The 23,614-nt window shown below is 45.4% G+C and overlaps 1 protein-coding gene across 4 annotated transcripts in view; it reads right to left on the bottom strand.

Moving 5' to 3' along the window:
* Positions 1 to 3,790: 3,790 nt before the first annotated feature.
* The window catches only part of EVI5L (ecotropic viral integration site 5 like), a 67,175-nt gene continuing 47,351 nt past the window's right edge, over positions 3,791 to 23,614 (bottom strand). For 2 of the 4 annotated variants that reach the window (XM_077262439.1, XM_077262440.1), the window contains 8 exons: positions 18,599 to 18,739; positions 11,303 to 11,431; positions 9,709 to 9,849; positions 9,452 to 9,616; positions 7,429 to 7,575; positions 6,477 to 6,572; positions 6,276 to 6,371; positions 3,791 to 4,142 (listed from right to left, as the gene is read on the bottom strand). In XM_077262439.1, coding sequence (XP_077118554.1) covers positions 3,855 to 4,142; positions 6,276 to 6,371; positions 6,477 to 6,572; positions 7,429 to 7,575; positions 9,452 to 9,616; positions 9,709 to 9,849; positions 11,303 to 11,431; positions 18,599 to 18,739 — 1,203 coding nt within the window. In that variant the 3' untranslated portion in view covers positions 3,791 to 3,854. Of the gene's footprint in view, positions 4,143 to 6,275; positions 6,372 to 6,476; positions 6,573 to 7,428; positions 7,616 to 9,451; positions 9,617 to 9,708; positions 9,850 to 11,302; positions 11,432 to 18,598; positions 18,740 to 23,614 lie in introns of those variants that run through there. The other 2 variants (XM_077262438.1, XM_077262441.1) reach the window with 2 other exon arrangements.

The following is a 23,614-nucleotide window of genomic DNA, read 5'->3' as shown; positions in this document are numbered from 1 at the left end:
CCCCTGATTAGCAGCTTTGTGCGTACACTGTGCAGTGACTGATAGCTGCTAATCAGAGGTGGGAGTGTGGTTGGACCAGGAGGCACGAGACACCTAGTCCTCTAATTATAATCTGCGGATAAAAGACTGATTTTATAGAAACAGCAATACACAGCCCAGCAAGTGACACATCACTGAAATCAGGGTCTCTGCCCCTACATCATGCTGCTCTCAGCAGATTACATAGCACAAACGTGCTGACAAATTCCCTTTATATGGTTATTTCTATTATGGGTTTTCAGGAGCGTTCAGCTCCCCTACCAACCGACTTCCTACGAGCTGTTAATCTGAACAGTGCGCTCTCCGATACACAGCAGTGCATGCAAGCTCTATAATAAAGAGCTTGTAAGTGCTACCCTGCTTTACTAGGAGGCTGGCCATCGCTAATACACTGCAGAGGTGGCCGGTAACCTAGACAACGAGCAGTAAAAAAGTAAAATAGATGACGCGCATTTTTTTTTTTTTAAATGCGCAGTTAAAAACTCACCAAAAGCTCTTTGCAGGAATGTAGCCTAAAATGAAAAATCCCTCCTTTCTAGAGAACGGAGAAGAATTTTTAGTAAGAGATACATTCTTTTTACAAGAACTTTACAATTTTACCCCATTTGTGATGATGAGAAAACCCCTCAAATGTGTAAAGGCCACTGGAAATTTGCTTGGAAGAAGCAAGGATTGCTGGGGGCGTAAGAACTCTGCAGAATTATGAGTTCAGCTCCGGACTATAGCACAGGTTGTAGTTCAGAATCGGTTCATGGTGTACTAACAAATGCTTGGGTATTTTTCTCAAACTTTTCATGTAATTATCTCTCTGTAAATGGTTAAAGTGATCGTCATTAGAAGGTATAGGATCCATCAGCCGAACACGGCGCCGTAGGTAAGGGCCCAGTCTCTGTTCACATTCTGCAGACTCAGAGTATTTCCCCGCTGAATCAGTGTCTGCGCTGATTATTTGTATTTTTTTTTTATGCTAGACACTCTACAATAAAAAAAAATTGTAGGAAAAAAACCTAATAAAAAAAATATTAAAAAAAACCAAAAGTAGTAAAAGTGACATCTAAGTTTCCAATAGCAAGCTGCAGAATTGTGAATGCAGCTCTGAAGTATTAGGGTCAGTATGTATTGTAGTGCATTTACAAGGTGACACTGTAAAAAAACCAAACAACTGAGCAACGCAACGTGAAGGCCATTAGTTTCCCACCAATTAAAGGGACCTCTCTGCGTTTTACACAATACACCAATGTGACTACTGACATTAGACATAAGGCTAGTGTAAATTTCATCTCTCGGACTCCTTGTAGGTAACCAGGAGAATATAAAACAAGCCGCAGATCGCTCGTGCCATCGTTGCGATCGGTCCGAAGCTTTTACAATAACAAATAGTCATATAGAAGTCTGTACAGTGTGACGCGGCTGGTCCGGGAGCGTCAGGAATACTGCAGGTAGGAGGAGGACATAGAAGCGGCCGGATAGCGGCTTTCTTGGCAGAGTTAGCTTAACCCTTAGATGCACCCGATTCATAGGTCAGCTGCCATTTTTGTACGTTATACTCTATAGAAAAGGGGAAGCCAAAATGTTACAAAAATGGATGGCGGCGTCAACTTTTTAGACAACTCTTGGTCACATTCCCTTTTTAGTTCATGGACGCAGTGCCATGAGAACCGATGTACAGCCCTGAGGTCAGACGGTGAGAGGTGGGTTCCCGGAAACGGAGCCCCTGAGATTGGCTGTAGAGGGAGAACATCACACGAATACACAACAACAACATAAAAATCTCCCATTTTTGGGAATCGTTTAAAGAAGAACACCGGGCAAAAAGGAGGAATTGAAATAAGAAATGCAGGGCCTGATGGGGCAGTAGTAGTTGTAGTGTCTGGACAGATCAGGACTAGCCTCGCTCATTCCCAAGGCTATCAGTGGGACATTCTGAAGTGCCAGATAAAGGGACACTCCGCCTCATAAAAGAAAAAAATGTCACAAAGTTAAAATATCTGGTGCTCTCATTTTTAGTCTTTCTGGCATAGTTCTTCTGATTCACAGTTCCTTTTCCTCTGTGAACACTGGGATCTGGAAGTCTGAGCCACTCCCTCTGCTCTGGATTGGTCCATGTGAGTGCGTGGGGGTGTCTCATACTATCATAACAGTGTGCATAATCTACACCGAGTCACTCCTCCCTGTTTTGGACTGGTCCATCTAAGTGCAGGGGGGGGGGGGGGAATGACTCATACTACAGAACAATGGTGTGAATAATCTCCCTGAGGCACTCCCCTCCCCTGCTCTTAGGTGGACCAGCCCACAGGAAGGGGAGTGTCTTAAGTCTTCCAGAGCGCACTAGTCATACAGGAAACTGGCAGCCATTAGATCTACATGTAAAGAGGCCCAGGAATTAGAGGGAGAGTGTCAGAAAAAATAAAAAGGAGGACACCAGATATTTTGTTCACATATTATCTATTTATTGTGAGAGTTTTCGTGTGAGGTGGAGGGTCCCTTTAAGGGTCAGTATGGTATGTAATACTAAATATTAAGCTTGTCAGAAGTGTTCCCTTGACGTATATACTGCCATCTTGTTACTAGTGGTCTTGAAGAAATGTGCCTGGTAGAGGCAGTCATTACGTGGGCTTGAGAAGGATCACGGATTGGGACAGAGGCACTTCACGGAGCAAACAGTGGATGCCGCCATTTTTAAAAGGATGACTTGGTCACCTGTTACAGGGGTTTTCCTGGTTATTATAAATCAAAACTGACACAGTATGTCCTGGACCGGACACCGTATGTCCTGGACCGATAACGTATGTATTGGACCTGGCACCGTGTGTCCTGGACCTGGCACCGTGTGTCCTGGACCTGGCACCGTGTGTCCTGGACCTGGCACCGTGTGTCCTGGACCTGACACCGTGTGTCCTGGACCTGACACCGTGTGTCCTGGACCTGACACCGTGTGTACTGGACCTGACACCGTGTGTACTGGACCTGACACCGTGTGTACTGGACCTGACACCGTGTGTACTGGACCTGACACCGTATGGACTGGACCTGACACCGTATGGACTGGACCTGACACCGTATGTACTGGACCTGGCCATGTTGACCGCACTGGTGACATACACTGGGTTCATGGATACCACACTATCTAGCATGAATGGGTCCACAATGTACATCTGTGATCACTAGGAGAACCATGAAAACAAGCGACACCCCATGACATGAATATGATTGCCCATGTAATGGCTGCTCGTTGTCATTAGAGGATGCTTTTAAGACATGTTTTGTATCATGTCTGTGACTAGAAGATGGAGAGAAACCTGCTAAATACTGTATAAAGGTGTCAGGAATACTGATCCATATATAGTTTACGAAGAATCACACTTAGAAAAACTGTAAATGAGTCACGGACTAATTTTCAATAAATGATGGGGCTTCTTTCCACCATGTAGTGCAAGTAGGGGATTCAATATGGGACTGTAAATTGCCCTATTTCCCCTTGACCCCTCAGAGGTGTGACTGTTAGGCAGGGGTGAAGCTTGTAGATGTAGCGTTGACCTTCGGATTAGTATTATAAACTACATTTGATGATGAGAACGACTTCATACAAGAGTCTTGTTCGATGCTCCTACCGACTGGCACAAGCGTGCGTCACGTGGTTCATACTCGCCCCTCCAGTTAGCAGCAAGGCTCCTCTTTGGGGTAAGTAGGAGCAGTTCAAGCACCCATTACGTACCACAAGATTTTGAAGGAGGAAACTGAAGCTGTTAAGTTGGTTTCATCCCAAAGGTACAATGATTTAATGCTGCTCTGCTTCAGTATCCTCGCCCCCTGTGCTATTCCTCCTCTGCCGGCTCAGGGGGTGTATCGGATGTGGCTCCGTTGGTTTCAACTCCTTCTTCACTGTCAGAGCTGGCAGAACGTCTGAGAGGCCGAAGGAAGCAAGCCTTGTGCGGAGAATGAGGGTAGAGGGCATCCTGCAAGGCTCCGAGGGGCCGGGACAGAAGCTCTTCATCTGAAGACGGAAGTGAGTCTTCATCTTCTTGCCCTGAGCGAGAGGAGAGGTCCAGTCCATCAAAGGAGATGGGATCGGAGTACGGTTTATGACCTCGAATAATGAGGATCTTCGGAAATGCAGGAGAAAAAGAAAGAAACTGTGAAAATCCAACACCTATCGAACTGGAGAAACACAACCTAAAAATGAGAAGTTTTTCATAATATATCTATAGGGGTTAAATGTAAACTGATCGTTGAGCGAGATGTGGAAATGGCATTTCTGATTTTGGACTGAAGGTTGCTTTGTTCTTCTGGAGATAAGCAGAGGCCAGACATGTTTGTTGGTGGCTTTCTCAAAGAGAACATAGGAGCCCTCGCCAGAGTCAAGGCTCCTGTGCATGGGCGAGACAGCTGTCAGCCAAAAGATCAGCAGAATCATCATTCGGCCAACAGCCATCAAACGTGTTTGCCCGGCTTAAAGAAGTTGTCCACTATATTTGACTACTCGCTTATACTCCCCTCCTGTGCCGCACTTGCTCTCCCCGGGGCTCTCATACAATGTTGTGACACAGGCGCCCCAATTAGTGCTGTCCTCACTGTCCTCACCTCCTGTCGAATTAAGCAGGAAGAGGAGGTCCGAGATCAGCCTGGACTTCCTCTTCATGTTCGATTTGTCTGAAGGTGGAGACCGTGACACCATAATAGGATCTCGTGTCACAACTTCGCACGATAGCCCTGGGGAGAGCGAGTGCGGACACTTCGGGAACGTTGCCGACACTAGAGGGGAATATATAGGCTTTATTATTTTTTGGCACCAAACATTTTGATCAAGTAGGGGTTGCCCTAGTAGTGCAAATTGAGCCCTATTGCTAAATTATCCGACAGTGCCCCGGGCACCCAGCAATGGGGCACAAGCCCCATTTACTCTGTTCTTAATTTTTCCAGCCTCTGTACAAACGCTAAAAAAAGAAATTCATGCAGCCTGAGGTACGTAATTCAAATTTAGCTGTGGAGTAGTGCACAAGAAATTATGTGCTCGTTACTCAATGCTACCTCTAAATATGCAGTGTTTAGTTGTGACCAAAGGTTTTGAGACCGACACAAATTTTGGTTTTCACAAACTTTGCTGCTTCAGTTTTTATAGTGTTAATTTGCATTAACTCTGGATTGTAATGAAGAGCGATCAGATGAATTGCAAATATAAACATTTATCAGATCATGATAAACTTCAAAAAGAGAGAGGTTCAACAGCTGTGAAGAAGGCTTCAGGGCACCCAAGAAAGTCCAGCAAGTGGCAAGTCTCCTAAAGAGGATCCTGCTATGGGACCAGTTCACCACCAGTGCAGAGCTTGCTCAGGAATGGCAGCAGGCAGGCGTCAGTGCAGAGTTATGGAATGGCTCCTAGGGGCAGCAAAAAAACACTTCTCTCCAAGAAAAACATCAAGGATAGACTGACTTTCTGCAGGATGTAGAGGGATTGGACTGCAGAGGACTGGGGTAAAGTTATACTCTCTGATGAAGCCCCCTTCAGACTGCTTGGGACATCTGGACGAATGATTGTCCGGAGAAGAAAGGGAGAGAGCTACCATGAGTCCCGTGTCATCCCAACAGTAAAGCATCCTGGCACCATTCATGTGTGGGGGGCTTTTCATCCATGGAGGGGGCTCACTCATAACTTTGCCTAAGAACACTGTCATGAATAAAGAATAGGATCTAACCATCCTCCAAGAACAACTTCTCCCAACGATCCAGGAGCAATTTGGTGGTGAGCAATGCCTTTTCCAGCAAGATGGAGACCACGTCACAAGGAAAAGGTGGTAACTACATAACTAATTGAACAAGTCATTGAAATTTTGGGTCCATGGCCAAGAACATCCCTACTGAGAACCTTTGGTCAATCCTCAAAAATCAGGAGGACAAAGAGAATCACAGAAATTGTGATAAACCACAAGCACTGATTAGACGAGAATGGTTCATCAGTCAGGATTTGGCCCAGAAGCCGATATCCAGCTGCCGGGGAGAAGGGCAGCAGTCTTCTAATATAAGGGTCAGCCTTATTGAGACTTTACATAAATTTGATGGATCTGTCAATAAAAGTGTAAAATCTTATGAAATGCTGATAATTGATCTCCAGTGATCGTAGAAACAGCCGACTAAAAGATCTAAAAACATTGAAGCTCTAAACTGTGAAAACGAAAATTTGTGTCAGTCTCAAAACTTGGAGCCACCACTGTAGACCGGTTCTCCAGGCAACAACTTGCCTCCTGCCTCAGTTCCTCGATCTGGTCCTTCAGTTCTCGGATGTACTGGGAAGAATCGGAATCATTCAGTTTGCCTTTTATCACCCCCTCTTCTTTCTAAGTGGGAGACATAAAGTTCAATCCTAAGAATGTGACAGATCATATAGAGGTTGGTGGTAATGCACAGAAATCTAGGGGGTCCACACACGGCGAGCGTCTCACCTGTATCTCCAGTTCTGCTATTCTCTGACGCATTTCAGCCGCAGCCGCCATACTGTCTGCTTCTCTCAGCCGCACTGCCATCACCTCTTCTTTATTCTGAGATCAAGGAAATGGATCTATTATTGTCAGGGGGTTCGACATCTGAGACCCCCACAACTGTCATGTGTATGTATGTCCACTGCCCCACTCTCTTGTATGGGTCTACATGAGCAGAACTGAGCATGTGCGACCACCACTCTCAGGCAGTGAACGGAGAGGTGGTCACACATGAGCAGTACCAGTCCATTCCCGCGGCAGTCTCAGGGCCGATGTGGTGGTGATCTGTGACGTTTGATCCTCACCATCATACACTAACTATGATGTGGATAGGTGATAAATGTTGTTGGGGGGATAATTCCTATAAAGAGGACCTCTCACTTGCCATAAATATGTAATATTTTTCACATGAAGTAAATGTCGCTGTTTTCCTGACTCTGGGGCAGTTTTTCTTTTGCTCCTGTGCCTCTCCGTTCCTGAGATATGGCCTCCTCTTTCCTGCATGCAGTTTCGGTCTCACTAGCCAAAGGGGTGTGGTCCACAAGAAGCCCACCTAAGGTTGATGACAACGCCCACTTGGCTAACTAGACTAGATTTGTATACGGAAATGGAGGCCATATCTCAGGAACAAAGAGGCTCTGGAACAAAAGAAATACAACGTCAGATTCTGTATAACAGCGGCATTTCCACCAGGTATAAAAGGATAGGTTTATGGCAAGTGACCGGTCCTTTGCAATATCCCATTATTGGGGAATCTCCACTGGGTTGAAAACAGTCAAAGAGAATCTCAACCTCAAATGTATTTATCATTTACTGTCGCTCCAATAATCCGGATTGTGTCACCCGCTGGGCACTTTAGATTCCAGACTCTAGGAATGCCGCTTTCTGCTCTCTGGCACAGAGGCGAGCCCCTCACCTTACACTCGGTGACGGCGTGCCTCCGCTTGTCCTCGCTCATCTGAGACTGCAGGGCTTTGTACTGTGCGGCCTCGCTCTGCAGCCGCTCTCTCAGCTCCTTGCACTCTTTCTCCAGGCGAGACAGCTGCTTCTCGTGCATCACTTCCTGGAGGATGCAAAGCGTCAATGTACTGGATTCCCCTAAACTGGACCAGGACGTACAGGTTACACAGGCTGCTCTACATCACTACTGTACCTAACGTGCATCATCGTCAGAACCGGACGATTCTGGACAGATGGTGCATGTCGTCCACTCATACTACACACAGGCGGCTATATGGTTGGATCAAACGCAAGTGAAAAGCGCACACTGTTTAGTTTCCACAAGCAGATTGTGGTGGGAGGGAGTGCCGGGCATCCAGCTGGAAAGGACAACTGCGAGAAGAACTGAGAGCTGCTGTATCTACTCTCAACCAATCACAATGGCTCAGAACAATCCTAGTGATACTGATTGGCTGAAATCAGTGGACAGACATCAGCTGACAATTCTCCTCCCAAATGTCCTTTTCAGCTGAATGTTGCTTCTGGGTACTAGACTGTGGGACCTTTTAGCACCCACTAGTGTAAAGGGAACCTGTTAACCGGTTTCCCTCTTCTAAACTGTTCACTAGTGATGAACGAACGTGCTCGGATAAGGTGTTATCTCAGCATGCTCGTGTGCTATCCGAGTGTCTTCGGCGTGCTCGAAAAATATACTGAATTCCCCATGGCTGCATGTCTCGCGGCTGTTCGACAGTCTCAACACATGCAGGGATTGCCTAACAAACAGACAATCCCTGCATGTGTTGCAGGTGTCAAACAGCCACCAGACATGCAGCTGCAGGGACTCGAACATATTTTTCGAGCACGCCGAAGACACTCAAGCATGCTCAGATAACACTTTATCCCAGCACGTTCGCTCATCACTACTCTTCGCCCTATAAACACTAATCTGAGTGTTCATTTGATCCCTGCAGTCCAAGAAAACTGATAAAATCAACTTATTACTTCACCCTGCCGATTGGTGTGATGGATCTGCCTCTCCACCTGCTGTCAGTCTCAGAATTCAGGCCCTTTGCCTCTGATTCGTATAGATGTCTTCTGCGTCATCCCCACTGAGCTGAAGATCAGGACATGCTCATTTCCCAGTACCGCGGTCAGCGCAGCAGAAACAGCCGTCCTATGTGCAGGCGTCCGCCATTAGTTCAACGGCAGCAGCAAGAGACAACTTGTGTGGATGACGTAGGGGGCGCTATCAACATCAATGAGAGGCTAAAGAGTAGGATTCTGGTCTGGGCCCGCTCCTCCGACTGCCACGCACTGATTGTATGCGATAAGCAACTTTATAATATATCTTATCAGAGAAATGTGATTCCTTCTCCTCCCGGACTGATCATTCATTCTTAATTCATGGGTAAAATCTGTATTCAGTGAAGACAGAGTTTCCCATTACTGAGATGGGAGATGACAGTTGGTGCTTTTAACATTCTATGCAGAGGGGAGGAGCTAGCGGAACACACAGACATTCTGCTGCAAGGTCTCCTGGTGACAGTTGCAGTTCTCCATAGAACTTTATGAGAACTAACTGTCATCTAACTAACTAGGTGAAGTAGTTGTAATATAAAGTGATAAATCACTGGAATCAGGGTCTCTTTCCCTCTTTCCTGCTTTTAGATGAAGTAGCAAAAACCTTGTGACAGGTTCCCTTTTAAAAAGGAAAAAAAATGGAATACTGGCCAATTTTGCCAGGTCCTCTTTAAAGGAAAAGCAATAGGGTGGCAACCGTATAGAAGGGGGAAACCAGATGACAGCGTCTTATACATGTCAATATTAGAAAGCTGTCGGTGGCGTAGGGAAGAGCAGATCCAGCTTCAGTAAGGGCACCCGAGCCCGGTCTTTCCTGGCCCTAGTTTATAGGTCTGACCGATCCATCTGAAGGCCATGAGTCTACAATCTACCACTCAATATACAACACAGAAGACAATCACAGATGGAAAGTACACCTGACTTTCCAGAATAAGAACCCTCTGCCGAAGTTCACGTGTTTCGCTTTGAGCCATGACTTCTCGTAACCGGCAAGACATGACCTCGTCCTGTAGGTCCCCAGTCGCACTCTTACGAGGCGAGTCTTTCCAAATACCTCCACCTCCTCCCCGGGAAGACAAGGACTACATAATGAAAGATAGGAAGGATCGTTACTATAGATAAGACTACATAAAATGATAGGAAAAGGAATGTACGCTTAACATGTGGCTCTTACCTGCCAGCGGTCACTCAGCTCTGTCACTTGCTTCTGACCTTCACGCATAACCTGCAGAGCATGAGATTCTCTCTTCCTCAGAGACAGAAGTTCCTCGTGGAGAAGGGCGACGTTGCTTTCATCGGGGAGAGAACTGTTTCTCTAAGAATGAGAAACCAGTCCATTAACCTCTTCTTCCCTACTCACATGCAGGATAATCATACAGTCCTTTTCATTTTCCATATGTCTGATGGTTCCCCGGTCGCTTCTAGGCACAGCACTATCAGCCCTGTACTGTGACAGCTGACCAATATACACTTAAAGAATCCCTCCTCCTCATATTATATAGTCATCATATTATATAGCCCTGTGTACTTACAATTGCTCATTTCTCCCTTCTACCCAGTTCCTTCTCTTTTTCCTTTAGTCTATGACGTCACATGATTAAAAACCGCCTAGCCTTAAAAACTGACTACCTTCTAAGCTCAATGTAGAAACAGGAGGACAGTTTTTCCTGCACGAGTCATCACTGCAAAAGTCAATGGCAGCTGGGTCAGGAGTTGAAGAGGGGAATGATAAATGCAAGGACAAGAGACTTCCTGTTTCTACATAGAGCAGAGAAAAATCTAGGTAGAAAGGCAAAATGAGCAATTGTAAGTACACAGCGCCATATAATATGATAACGTCCCACAAACAACATTTATCACCTATACATGGGATAGATGATAAAAGTAAGATTGTTGGGGGGTCGAGCTGCTGAGACCCCGAGTACAGAGGCCCCCAAACACATTAGATATCCATCGGCTGAAGAGTGGTTCATCCGGCAGCTGTCTGGTCTGCTCTCCCATACACTCTGCCAAGCGCCCCTGTATTCTCTACAGATCCTATCCCAATATGTAGTAGGTGTAATAATAATAACATTAGCAAATACCTCCAATTAGAAATGAAGTATAGTTCTTCAGATTCGCTATGTAACTTACCCTGTGTGCAGGGCATTGCAGTAGTAGGTATTCATGGTTACAACCACTAACAACTAACGGTCACTATAAGAGTGGTCATAACCATAGATACCTAAACTACTGCAATGCCCTGCACATGGAGTAAGCGACATAGCTTATCAGAAGAATTATACTACATTTTTAATTGGAGGTATTTGCTAATATTCTTATTACACCTACTACATATTGGGATAGGACCTTTGAGATGGGAATATCCCTTTTCGTCTCCCTTTTCGTCACTGCTCCAATAAATTTTTAAAGAGTGGTGGTTGCACATGCTCCCTACCGTTCCATTCACAGAGAGAAATTTGGGACCCCTATTCTCATGATCAGGAGGTTCTCAGAGACACAGTGATTTTCTAGTAAGGTGTGTCTTTAGTCTCCAATATCCTTGGTTCTAATACTTTTCTACAAGCCTTCAAATCTAAGATGTCGAAGCATTTTTTTCTCTCTCAGAAACAGCGCCACCCTAGTCCATTGGCTGAATCTGGTATTACAGCTCAACCACACTGAAGTTAATGACTCAAGATCTGCCCTGTTTCTAGCGCTCCCTTTCATTATGTAAACTGCAGCTTCTCTTCTTCTCCAGCTGGTGAGGACCATGGCTGACAACTCACCTTTTCCAACTCGACTACTTTATCTTGCATTTCCTTTAATGCTCCCAAGGTCTCCGTTTCCCTAAGGCGCGACTGTTCTAGTTCGGACTCGAGATGACTGACTATCTCTTCTGTAGCATGTGGATCATTCTGCAAGAAAAGAAAAAGACATGGTGGTTGGATGGGTGGTCTGCATGGAAAACAAGTGAGACCTCCACTTTGGTGGTCAGACTACTGGCATAAATCAGGCATCCTGAAGCTCTACTCGGCTTGACATTTCCTCTGCGGTGACCTCAATACAGAAGATATATAGTATTACATGGCAGCCAATAAAAGTGGATCTGTCAATAAATCTCACAATGTAAACAGCATACAGTATTAACCCCTTCATGACCTTGCCGTTTTTTGCAATTCTGACCAGTGTCCCTTTATGAGGTAATAACTCAGGAACGCTTCAACGGATCCTAGCGATTCTGAGATTGTTTTTTCGTGACATATTGGGCTTCATGTTAGTGGTAAATTTAGGTCGATAATTTCTGAGTTTATTTGTGAAAAAAATGGAAATTTGGCAAAAATTTTGAAAATTTCGCAATTTTCACATTTTTAATTTTTATTCTGTTAAACTAGAGAGTTATGTGACACAAAATAGTTAATAAATAACATTTCCCACATGTCTACTTTACATCAGCACAATTTTGGAAACAAATTTTTTTTTTGCTAGGAAGTTATAAGGGTTAAAATTTGACCAGTGATTTCTCATTTTTACAACAAAATTTACAAAACCATTTTTTTTAGGGACCACCTCACATTTGAAGTCAGTTTGAGGGTTCTATATGGCTGAAAATACCCCAAAGTGACACCATTCTAAAAACTGCACCCCTCAAGGTGCTCAAAACCACATTCAAGAAGTTTATTAACCCTTCAGGTGTTTCACAGCAGCAGAAGCAACATGGAAGTAAAAAATGAACATTTAACTTTTTAGTCACAAAAATGATCTTTTAGCGAAATTTTTTTTATTTTCCCAAGGGTAAAAGGAGAAACTGGACCACTAACGTTGTTGTCCAATTTGTTCTGAGTACGCTGATACCTCATATGTGGGGGTAAACCACTGTTTGGGCGCACGGCAGGGCTCGGAAGGGAAGGAGCGCCATTTGACTTTTTCAATGAAAAATTATCTCCATCGCTAGCAGACACCATGTCACGTTTGGAGAGCCCCTGTGTGCCTAAACATTGGAGCTCCCCCACAAGTGACCCCATTTTGGAAACTAGACCCCCCAAGGAACTTATCTAGAAGCATAGTGAGCACTTTAAACTCTCAGGTGCTTCACAAATTGATCCGTAAAAATGAAAAAGTACTTTTTTTTCACACAAAATTTCTTTTAGCCTCAATTTTTTCATTTTCACATGGGCAACAGGATAAAATGGATCCTAAAATTTGTTGGGCAATTTCTCCTGAGTACGCCGATACCTCATATGTGGGGGTAAACCACTGTTTGGGTGCACGGCAAGGCTCGGAAGGGGAGGCGTGCCATTTGACTTTTTGAATGGAAAATTAGCTCCAATCATTAGCGGACACCATGTCGCATTTGGAGAGCCCCTGTGTGCCTAAACATTGGAGCTCCCCTACAAGTGACCCCATTTTGGAAACTAGACCCCCCAAGGAACTTATCTAGATGCATAGTGAGCACTTATAACCCCCAGGTGCTTTACAGAAGTTTATAATGCAGAGCCGTGAAAATAAAAAATAATTTTTCTTTCCTCAAAAATGATTTTTAGCCCAGAATTTTTTATTTTCCCAAGGGTAATAGGAGAAATTGGACCCCAAATGTTGTTGTCCAGTTTGTCCTGAGTACGATGATACCCCATATGTGGGGGTAAACCACTGTTTGGGCGCACTGCAGGGCTCGGAAGGGAAGGCACGCCATTTGGCTTTTTGAATGGAAAATTAGCTCCAATCATTAGCGGACACCATGTCGCGTTTGGAGAGCCCCTGTGTGCCTAAACATTGGAGCTCCCGCACAAGTGACCCCATTTTGGAAACTAGACCTCTGAAGGAACTAATCTAGATGCTTCACAGAAGTTTATAACGCAGAGCCATGAAAATAAAAAATAATTTTTCTTTTCTCAAAAATGATTTTTTAGCCCACAGTTTTTTATTTTCCCAAGGGTAACAGGAGAAATTGGACCCCAAAAGTTGTTGTCCAGTTTCTCCTGAGTACGCTGATACCCCATATGTGGGGGTAAACCACTGTTTTGGCACACGTCGGGGTTTGGAAGGGAAGTAGTGACGTTTTAAAATGCAGACTTTGATGGAATGCTCTGCGGGCGTCAGGTTGCGTTTGCAGAGCCCCTGATGTGCTTAAACAGTAGGAACTCCCCACAAGTGACTCCATTTTGGAAACTAGACCCCCAAGGGAACTTATCTAGATGTGTGGTGAGCACGTTCAACCCCCAAGTGCTTCACAGAAGTTTATAACGCAGAGCCGTGAAAATAAAAAATAATTGTTCTTTCCTCAAAAATTAGGTTTTAGCAAGTAATTTTTTATTTTTGCAAGGGTATCAGGAGAAATTGGACCCCAACAGTTGTTGCCCAGTTTGTCCTGAGTATGCTGGTACCCCAAATGTGGGGGTAAACCACTGTTTGGGCGCACGTCGGGGCTTGGAAGGGAGGGAGCACCATTTGACTTTTTGAACGCAAGATTGGCTGGAATCAATGGTGGCGCCATGTTGCGTTTGGAGACCCCTGATGTGCCTAAACAGTGGAAACCCCTCAATTCTAACTTCAACACTAACCCCAACACACCCCTAATCCTAATCCCAACTGTAGCCATAACCCTAATCACAACCCTAACCCCAACACACCCCTAACCACAACCCTAACCCCAACACACCTGTAACCCTAATTCCAATCCTAATCCTAACCCTAATCCCAACCCTAACCCTAATCCCAACCCTAACCACAACTGTAACCCCAACACACCCCTAACCCTATCCGTAACTCTAACCACAAGCCTAATCTTAACCCTATTTCTAACCCTAGCCCTAATTCCAACCCTAACTCTAAGGCTATGTGCCCACGTTGCGGATTCGTGTGAGATTTTTCCGCACGATTTTTGAAAAATCTGCAGGTAAAAGCCACTGCGTTTTACCTGCGGATTTACAGCAGATTTCCAGTGTTCTTTTGTGCGGATTTCACCTGCGGATTCCTATTGAGGAACAGGTGTAAAACGCTGCGGAATCTGCACAAAGAATTGACATGCTGCGGAAAATACAACGCAGCGTTTCTGCACGGAATTTTCCGCACCATGGGCACAGCGGATTTGGTTTTCCATAGGTGCACATGGTACTGTAAACCTGATGTAAAACTGCTACGAATTTGCAGCAGCCAATCCGCTGCGGATCCGCGGCCAATCCGCTGCGGATCCGCGGCCAATCCGCTGCGGATCCGCGGCCAATCCGCTGCGGATCCGCGGCCAAATCCGCACTGTGTGCACATGCCATAACCCTAACCCTACCCCTAACCCTACCCCTACCCCTAGTTCTAACCCTAACCCTAGTGGAAAAAGAAAAAAAATATATTTTCTTTATTTTATTATTGTCCCTACCTATGGGGGTGATAAAGGGGGGGGGTTTATTTATTATTTTTTTTATTTTGATCGCTGTGATAGAACCTACCACAGCGATCAAAATGTACTTTGTAATGAATCTGCCAGCCGGCAGATTCGGCGGGCGCACTGAGCATGCGCCCGCCATCTTGGAAGACGGCGGCGCCCAGGGAGAAGACGGACCGACTTCGGGAGGCTCGGTAAGTATGAGGGGGTGGTGGGGGGGTGGATCGGAGCACAGAGGGGGGGATCGGAGGACGGGGGGAGCGGACAGGAGCACGGGGGAGCGGACAGGAGCACGGGGGAGCGAACAGGAGCATGGGGGAGCGAACAGGGGGACGGAGGGGGGTACCGGACAGAACGGAGGACTGGGGAGGAGATCGGGGGCGGTGGGGGGGGGGCCAGAACATGATTTCCAGCCATGGCAGATGCTATTGCAGCATCGGCCATGGCTGGATTGCAATATTTCACCATTTTCATAGGTGAAATATTGCAAATTGCTCTGATTGGCTGTTGCACTTTCAACAGCCAATCAGAGCGATCGTAGCCACGTGGGGGCAAAGCCACCCCCCCTAGGCTGAAGTACAACTCCCCCTCTCCCTGCAGATCGGGTAAAATAGGAGTTAACCCTTTCACCCGATCTGCAGGGATGCGATCATTCCATGACGCCACATAGGCGTCATGGGTCGGGAAGGGGTTAAAGAGATATTTCAGACCTGATGAGGTTGGTGTACTTACTTTGGACATCCATAATAGAATAGCTGTACAATTCTTTTTCAAAGTTTTTCTGCTCAGCATTAAAATGTTCATATTTATTTGGGTATTTAACAGCCAGTCTGACTCCCCAGCCTCATCAGGTCCAAGATACAGGTGCTTCACACAAAATTAGAGTAAGCCATAATCATCAACATTAACAGAAATAAACGCTTGAAATCGATCACTCTGTTTGTAATGACTCTATATAATATATGAGTTTCACTTTTTGTATTGAAGAACTGAAAGAAATTAACCTTTTGTTGATATTCTAATTTAGTGAGAAGCACCTGTATCTACCTAATAATGTATGCAGCTTGTATTGTGAACTCTGGGGACAGGGCCGCTTAAAAAAAAAAATGGCCAACCATGTACCACAAAGATGGGCTAGATCCAACAGGGTATAAGCCACTTTTCACAATTCTCTCTAATATATGCACCAGGTCCTTCGAAAAGAGTCCTTCGAGAGTTACCCATATCGGGGTCTCAAGAGGTGAGGGGGAAATATGGTCCAATCCTTCCAAAATCAATTCTAATAGGCAGTCCGCTATGCAAACAGTGACTCTGCTACAAGGAGCGCGAGAATCAGCCGCTAAGGTGACGGCCATTACATCCACCTCAGCCATTAAGAAAGAGGCCGCTACTTCTGCCTCATCCATTAAGAAGACTGCCGCTACATCCACCTCAGCCATTAAGAAGACTGCCGCTACATCCACCTCAGCCATTAAGAAGACTGCCGCTACATCCACCTCAGCCATTAAGAAGACTGCCGCTACATCCACCTCAGCCATTAAGAAGACTGCCGCTACATCCACCTCAGCCATTAAGAAGACTGCCGCTACATCCACCTCAGCCATTAAGATGACGGCCGCTACATCCACCTCAGCCATTAAGATGATGGCCACTACATCCACCTCAGCCATTAAGAAAGCGGCCGCTACTTCTGCCTCAGCCATTAAGACTGCCGCTACATCCACCTCAGCCATTAAGAAGACGGCCGCTACTTCCACCTCAGCCATTAATCAGACTGCCGCTACATCCACCTCAGCCATTAAGAAGACGGCCGCTACATCCACCTCAGCCATTAAGAAGACTGCCGCTACATCCACCTCAGCCATTAAGATGACGGCCGCTACATCCACCTCAGCCATTAAGATGATGGCCACTGCATCCACCTCAGCCATTAAGAAAGAGGCCGCTACTTCTGCCTCAGCCATTAAGAAGACTGCCGCTACATCCACCTCAGCCATTAAGAAGACGGCCGCTACTTCCACCTCAGCCATTAATCAGACTGCCGCTACATCCACCTCAGCCATTAAGATGACGGCCGCTACTTCCGCCTCAGCTATTAAGAAGACTGCCGCTACATCCGATTCAGCCATTAAGAAGATGGCCGCTACTTCCACCTCAGCCATTAAGATGACGGCCGCTACTTCCACCTCAGCCATTAAGATGATGGCCGCTACTTCCGCCTCAGCCATTAAGAAGACTGCCACTACATCCGCCTCAGCCATTAAGAAGATGGCCGCTACTTCCACCTCAGCCATTAAGATGACGGCCGCTACTTCCACCTCAGCCATTAAGATGATGGCCGCTACTTCCGCCTCAGCCATTAAGAAGACTGCCACTACATCCGCCTCAGCCATTAAGAAGACTGCCGCTACATCCGATTCAGCCATTAAGTCTACGTTCACATTTGCGGTCTGCGCCGCAGCGTCGGGTGCCGCAGCGTCGCCGCATGCGTCATGCGCCCCTATATTTAACATGGGGGCGCATGGACATGCGTCGCACTTGCGTTTTGCGCCGCATGCGTCACTGCGGCGCACGCGTCCGGGCGCAGAGGACGCAGCAAGTTGCATTTTTGCTGCGTCCAAAATCAATAAAAAAAAGGACGCATGCGGCGCAAAACGCAGCGTTGTGCATGCGTTTTGCTGCGTTTTTGTTTGCGTTGTGCGTTGCGGCGCCGACGCTGCGGAGCACAACGCAAATGTGAACGTAGCCTAAGAAGACGGCCGCTACTTCCACCTCAGCCATTAAGATGACGGCCGCTACTTCCACCTCAGCCTCTAAGAAGATGGCCGCTACAACCGCCTCAGCCATTAAGAAGACGGCCGCTACAACCGCCTCAGCCATTAAGAAGACTGCCGCTACATCCGCCTCAGCCATTAAGATGACATCTGCTACTTCCATCTCAGCCATTAACAGGACATCCGCTACTTCCATCTCAGCTATTAAGATGACGGCCGCTACATCCGCCTCAGCCATTAAGAAGACTGCCGCTACTTCCATCTCAGCCATTAACAGGACATCCGCTACTTCCGTCTCAGCTATTAAGATGACGGCTGCTACTTCCGCCTCAGCTATTAAGATGACGGCCGCTACATCCGTCTCAGCTATTAAGATGACGGCCGCTACATCCGCCTCAGCTATTAAGGTGACAGCCACTACTTCTGTAGAACGGAAACAAAGGTTCTCTGGAAGTGGAACTGAAGGGAAGTAAAAAAAAAAAGGTGATATTAGGGCAATTGCGGTGGTAGGAGAAATTACTAGTGACCCTTAAAGGGGTGATCCCATCTCCTACATTTATGGATATTCTATAGATGTACACTTGATGCGGATCCCACCATTGGGACCAGCATATATTTTGCAAACGGGACCCTGACACGTGGGTGCAGGTCCCATTAGTGATATGTATCTATGGCATATCCCATACATGTATGAGAAGGAAATATCCCTTTAATAACCACCCGTAAATGCGATCCATCAGCTGATTACTGGTGGAAGTGTGCCGGCCGTCACACATTACAAAGAAATGGGAGAACATTATATACATATGTGGTCAAGCTAAGTCCTGAAGAATATTTTGAACACTACCCCTACAATTTGCCTTAAAGGTAAAGTGAGGAAGCCTCTAAACCATCTGTGACGAGCCTCCGGAGCCCGGGCACAGAGCTCTTACCTGCTTATCTTGCAGCTGGCGGATGAGATTTTGGGCGCTCTGTAGATTTTCGGTCGCCGTATAGTATTGCTGTTTTACTACAGCCAGCTCTCTTTTTATGGCGTAGTTTTCTTCAGCTTCTTGGGCCCGTGTCACCTGACCCTAAATGGGAGAGGCCGAAAAACAAAAAATTTCTATCTGGCTCCATACTTCCTACCAAATAATGGCCCCGAGTGGTTTCTCCACTCAGGGGTTGGAAATACAGGTATATGGCAATTCTCCTGTCTTATTGAATAGTTGCATTCTTCATGTAAGAACAACTCTGGAAAATATTTTATTCAGTGAGCTGCCCCTCTGTTATTCCACCTGGTAATTTCTAAAGGTGCTATTGACATGAAATTCTCACTAGATGTCAGTAAACACCCATCCAATCCACACTGGCAAAAAAATCAAACCATAGCTGTCCATAAATTAAGTGATGTGTATTAATGAGAAATGGCACAGGGAAAAATTATTGAACACGCTTACTGATATTTAATTAATGCTTTGCTCAAAAGCCTTTGTTAGAGATGACAGCTTCAAGACTCTTCCTGTATGGAGAAACTAGTTGCCGGCATTGCTCAGGTGTGATTATAGCCTATTCTTTTACACAAACACTCTTCACATCCTGAAGGTCTCGTGAGTTCAATTGTATTCAGGTCAGGTGATCGGCTCGGCCATTCTAGCAGCTTTATTTTCTTCCTCTGAAACCAATTGAGCATTTCCTTGGCTGTGTGTTTGGGATTATTGGCTTGCTGATAAATCCACCCTCGTTTCACCTTCATCATCCAGATAGATGGCAGCAGATTTTTTTATCAAGAATGTGTGGGTACATTTATCCACTCATCCTTCCTTCATTCACATGAAGTTCACCAGTGCCGTATGCTGATAATCAGTCCGACAACATGATATTCTCACCGAGTTTCACTGTTGGTATGGTGTTTTTGCGGCGATAAGCAGTGCCTTTTGGCCTCCAAATATGGAGTGTATTATGGCATACAAAGAGTTCTCGTCTGACCAGACTATATTCTCCCAGTATTTCACAGGCTTGTCTAAATATTGTTGAGATAACTTTAAACATGCTTGAACATGCTTTTTGTTCAGGTATGGAGTCTTGCGTGGTGAGAATGCATACAGGCCATGGAGGCTGAGTGCGTTACCTATAGTTTCCCTTGAAACAATTGTATCTGCTGATTCCAGGTCTTTCTGTAGCTCTCCACAGGTGGTCCTCGGCTCTTGGACAATTCTTCTGATAATTCTTTTCACTCCTCTGTCTGAAATCTTGTGAGGAGCACCAGGTCGTGGCCAGTTTATGGTGAAATTATATTCCTTTCACTTCCAGATTATGGCCTCAACAGTGCTCACTGGAACCTTCAGCAGTTTAGAAATTTTTTTGCAACCAATGTCATCAGTATGTTTTGCAACAATAAGGTTGCGAAGGTCTTGAGGCAGTTCACTGGTTTGAGGCCATGTGCACACGTTCAGTATTTTTCGCGTTTTTTTTGCTTTTTTTCTCTATAAAAACGTGATAAAAACGCGAAAAAAACGCTAACATATGCCTCCTATTATTTACAGTGTATTCCGCATTTTTTGTGCAAATGTTGCATTTTTTTCCGCGAAAAAAATCGCATCGCGGAAAAAAAGCAACATGTTCATTAAAAATGCGGAATTGCGGGGATTCCGCACACCTAGGAGTGCATTGATCTGCTTACTTCCCGCACGGGGCTGTGCACACCATGCGGGAAGTAAGCAGATTATATGCGGTTGGTACCCAGGGTGGAGGAGAGGAGACTCTCCTCCACGGACTGGGCACCATATAAGTGGTCAAAAAAAAAGAATTAAAATAAAAAATAGTCATATACTCACCTTCGATGGCCCCCGGAGTGTTCCCGCCTCTCACCGCTGCATGCTGCCGCTTCAGTTCCTATAGATGGTGTGGTTCAGGACCTGCGATGACGTCGCTGTCTTGTGATTGGTCGCGAGACCGGTCATGTGACCGCTCACGTGACCGCGACGTCATCGAAGGTCCTGAACCACACCATCTATAGGAACGGACGCCGCTGAGGATATCGGCTGTCTGCAGAGGGTGAGTATAAGCATTTTTTTATTTATTTTTTTATTATTTTTAAACATTCTATCTTTTACTATAGATGCTGCATAAGCAGCATCTATAGTAAAAAGTTGGTCACACTTGTCAAACACTATGTTTGACAAGTGTGACCAACCCGTCAGTCAGTTTTCCAAGCGATGCTACAGATCGCTTGAAAAACTTTAGCATTCTGCAAGCTAATTACGCTTGCAAAATGCTAAAAAAAACGCGAAAAAAACGGGAAAAAAACGCAAAAAAAAAAAAAAGCGAAAATTTCCGGTTTTCTTCAGGAAATTTCTGCAAGAAATCCTGACGTGTGCACATACCCTTATGCATCATGTTTCTTGTGTGGCACCTTGCTAATGTAACACCTTTTTATAGGCCATTAGTTGAACCAGCTGATATTATCTTTCACTCAGTGGCAGGATTGCTTTCTAACTACTGATAGATTTCAGCTGGTGTTATGACTTTCAATGGCTTTTTGAATTTATCTTTTTTTCATGTGTTCAATACTTTTTCCCTGTATCATCATTTCTCATTGTTACACATAACTTCATTTATGAACATCTATGATTTGATTTCTTTGCCTGTGTGCATTGGATGGGTTGTTACCAACATCTGGCCAGAATTTCATGTCAATAGCACCTTTAAACTGGTGACGTATTCAATACTTATTTCATGCGCTATATATAAAACATACACACACTACTATGTAGTTAAGAATATATGTGTGTGTACAGTGGGGGAAATAAGAATTTGATCCCTTGCTGATTTTGTAAGTTTGTCCACTGACAAAGACATGAACAGTCTATAATTTTAAGAGTAGGTTAATTTTAACATTGAGAGATAGAATATCAAAAATAAAATCCACAAAATCACATTGTATCAATTACATAAATTTATTTGCATTTTGCAGTGAGAAATAAGTATTTGATCCCCTACCAACCATTAAGAGTTCTGGCTCCTAACCAACTCGTTACCTGCATTAATGACATCTGTCTTACATAGTCACCTTTATAAGGGCTTGTGCACACGCTGCGGATTCCATTGCGGATTTTTCCGCAGCGGAATTGATAAATCCGCAGTGCAAAACCGCTGCGGTTTTTACTGCGGATTTATCGCGGTTTCTAGTGCGGTTTCCGCTGTGGGTTTACACCTGCAGTTTTCTATTGGACAAGGTGTAAACCCGCAGAGGAATCCGCACAAAGAATTGACATGCTGTGGAATATAAACCGCTGCGTTTCTGCGCGTTTTTTTCCGCAGCATGTGCACTGCGGATTTCGTTTCCCAAAGGTTTACATTGTACTGTAAACTTATGGGAAACCGCTGCGGACCCGCACCTGCGGAAACGCTGCGGTTCCGCAGCGAAATCCGCAGCGTGTGCACATACCCTAAAAGTCTCCTGTCCACAGACGCAATCAGTCAGACTCTAACATCTACAACATGGGCAAGACCAAAGAACTTTATAAGGATGTCAGGGTCAAGATCATAGAACTGCACAAAGCTGGAATGGGCTACTAAACCATAAGTAAAACGCTGGGTGAGAAGGAGACAACTGCTGATGCAATAGTAAGAAAATGGAAGAAATACAAAGTGACTGTCAATCGACATTGATCTGGGGCACTAGGCAAAATCTCACGTCGCTGGGTATCCTTGATCATGAGGAAGGTGAGAGGTCAGCCTAAAACTACACGGGAGGGAACTTGTTAATGATCTCAAGGCAGCTGGGACCACAGTCACCACGAAAACCATTGGTAACACATTACACCATAAAGGTTTAAAATCCTGCAACTCCGCCTGCAAGGTCCCCCTGCTCAAGAAGGCACATGTGAAGGCCCGTCTGAAGTTTGCCAATTAACATCTGGATGATTCTGTGAGTGATTGGGAGAAGGTGCTGTAGTCAGATGAGACAAAAATTGAGGTCTTTGGCATTAACTCAACTCGCCATGAAGAGAAATGCTGCCTATGACCCAAAGAACACCATCCCTACTGTCAAGTATGGAGGTGGAAACACTATGTTTTGGGGGTGTTTCTCTGCTAAGGGCACAGGGCTACGTCACTGCCTCAATGGGAGAATGGATGGAGCCATGTACCGTAAACTCCTGAGTAACAACCTCCTTCCCTCTGCCAGGATATTAAAGGGAACCTGTCACCCCCCCCCCCCCCCAGGCATTTGAAACTAAAAGAGCCACCTTGTGCAGCAGTAATGCTGCATTCTGACAAGGTGGCTCTTTTAGTTCTGGGTGCTGTAACTGCAGAAATAATCCGTTTTGTAATATGTCCTGGAGGCAGGCCTTTCCCCCCTGCTGCAGACGCCACACAGCCGTCACTCAAATCTTCTTGGCACCGCCTCCTCACCGCTGTTTTGAAATGAGCCAGCGCCTGCGCTCTTTTCTCCTGCCTTGGGCAGGCGCAGTGAGCGCTGCCCGTCTGTCCTCATATGCAGTCTAGCTGACTGCGCCTGTGCGGCCGCCCTGCCTGTTAATCCTAGCCCCGCAGTGTCTTCTGATTTATTCACATTGCGGGGCTGGGATTCACAGGCAGGGCATCCTTAGCCAGTCTCCAGACCTTAATCCCATAGAATGAAGGGAGTTGAAGCTCCGAGTTGCCAAGCGACAGCCTCAGAATCTTAATGATTTAGAGATGACCTGCAAAGAGTGGACCAAAATTCCTCCTGACATGTGCACAAATCTCATCATCAGCTACAATAACGTCTGACTGCTGTGCTTGCCAACAAAGATTTTGCCACCAAGTATTAAGTCTTATTTGCCAGAAGGATCAAATACTTAATTCTCACTGCAAAATGCAAATAAATTTATATAATTTATACAATGTGATTTTCTGGATTTTTGATATCCTAGCTCTCAATGTTAAAATTAACCTACCCTTAAAATTATAGACTGTAAGTT

This window comes from Ranitomeya variabilis, chromosome 5, assembly GCF_051348905.1.
Source record: "Ranitomeya variabilis isolate aRanVar5 chromosome 5, aRanVar5.hap1, whole genome shotgun sequence".
Taxonomy (NCBI): domain Eukaryota; kingdom Metazoa; phylum Chordata; class Amphibia; order Anura; family Dendrobatidae; genus Ranitomeya; species Ranitomeya variabilis.
This window is presented reverse-complemented; position numbering and strand designations above follow the sequence as displayed.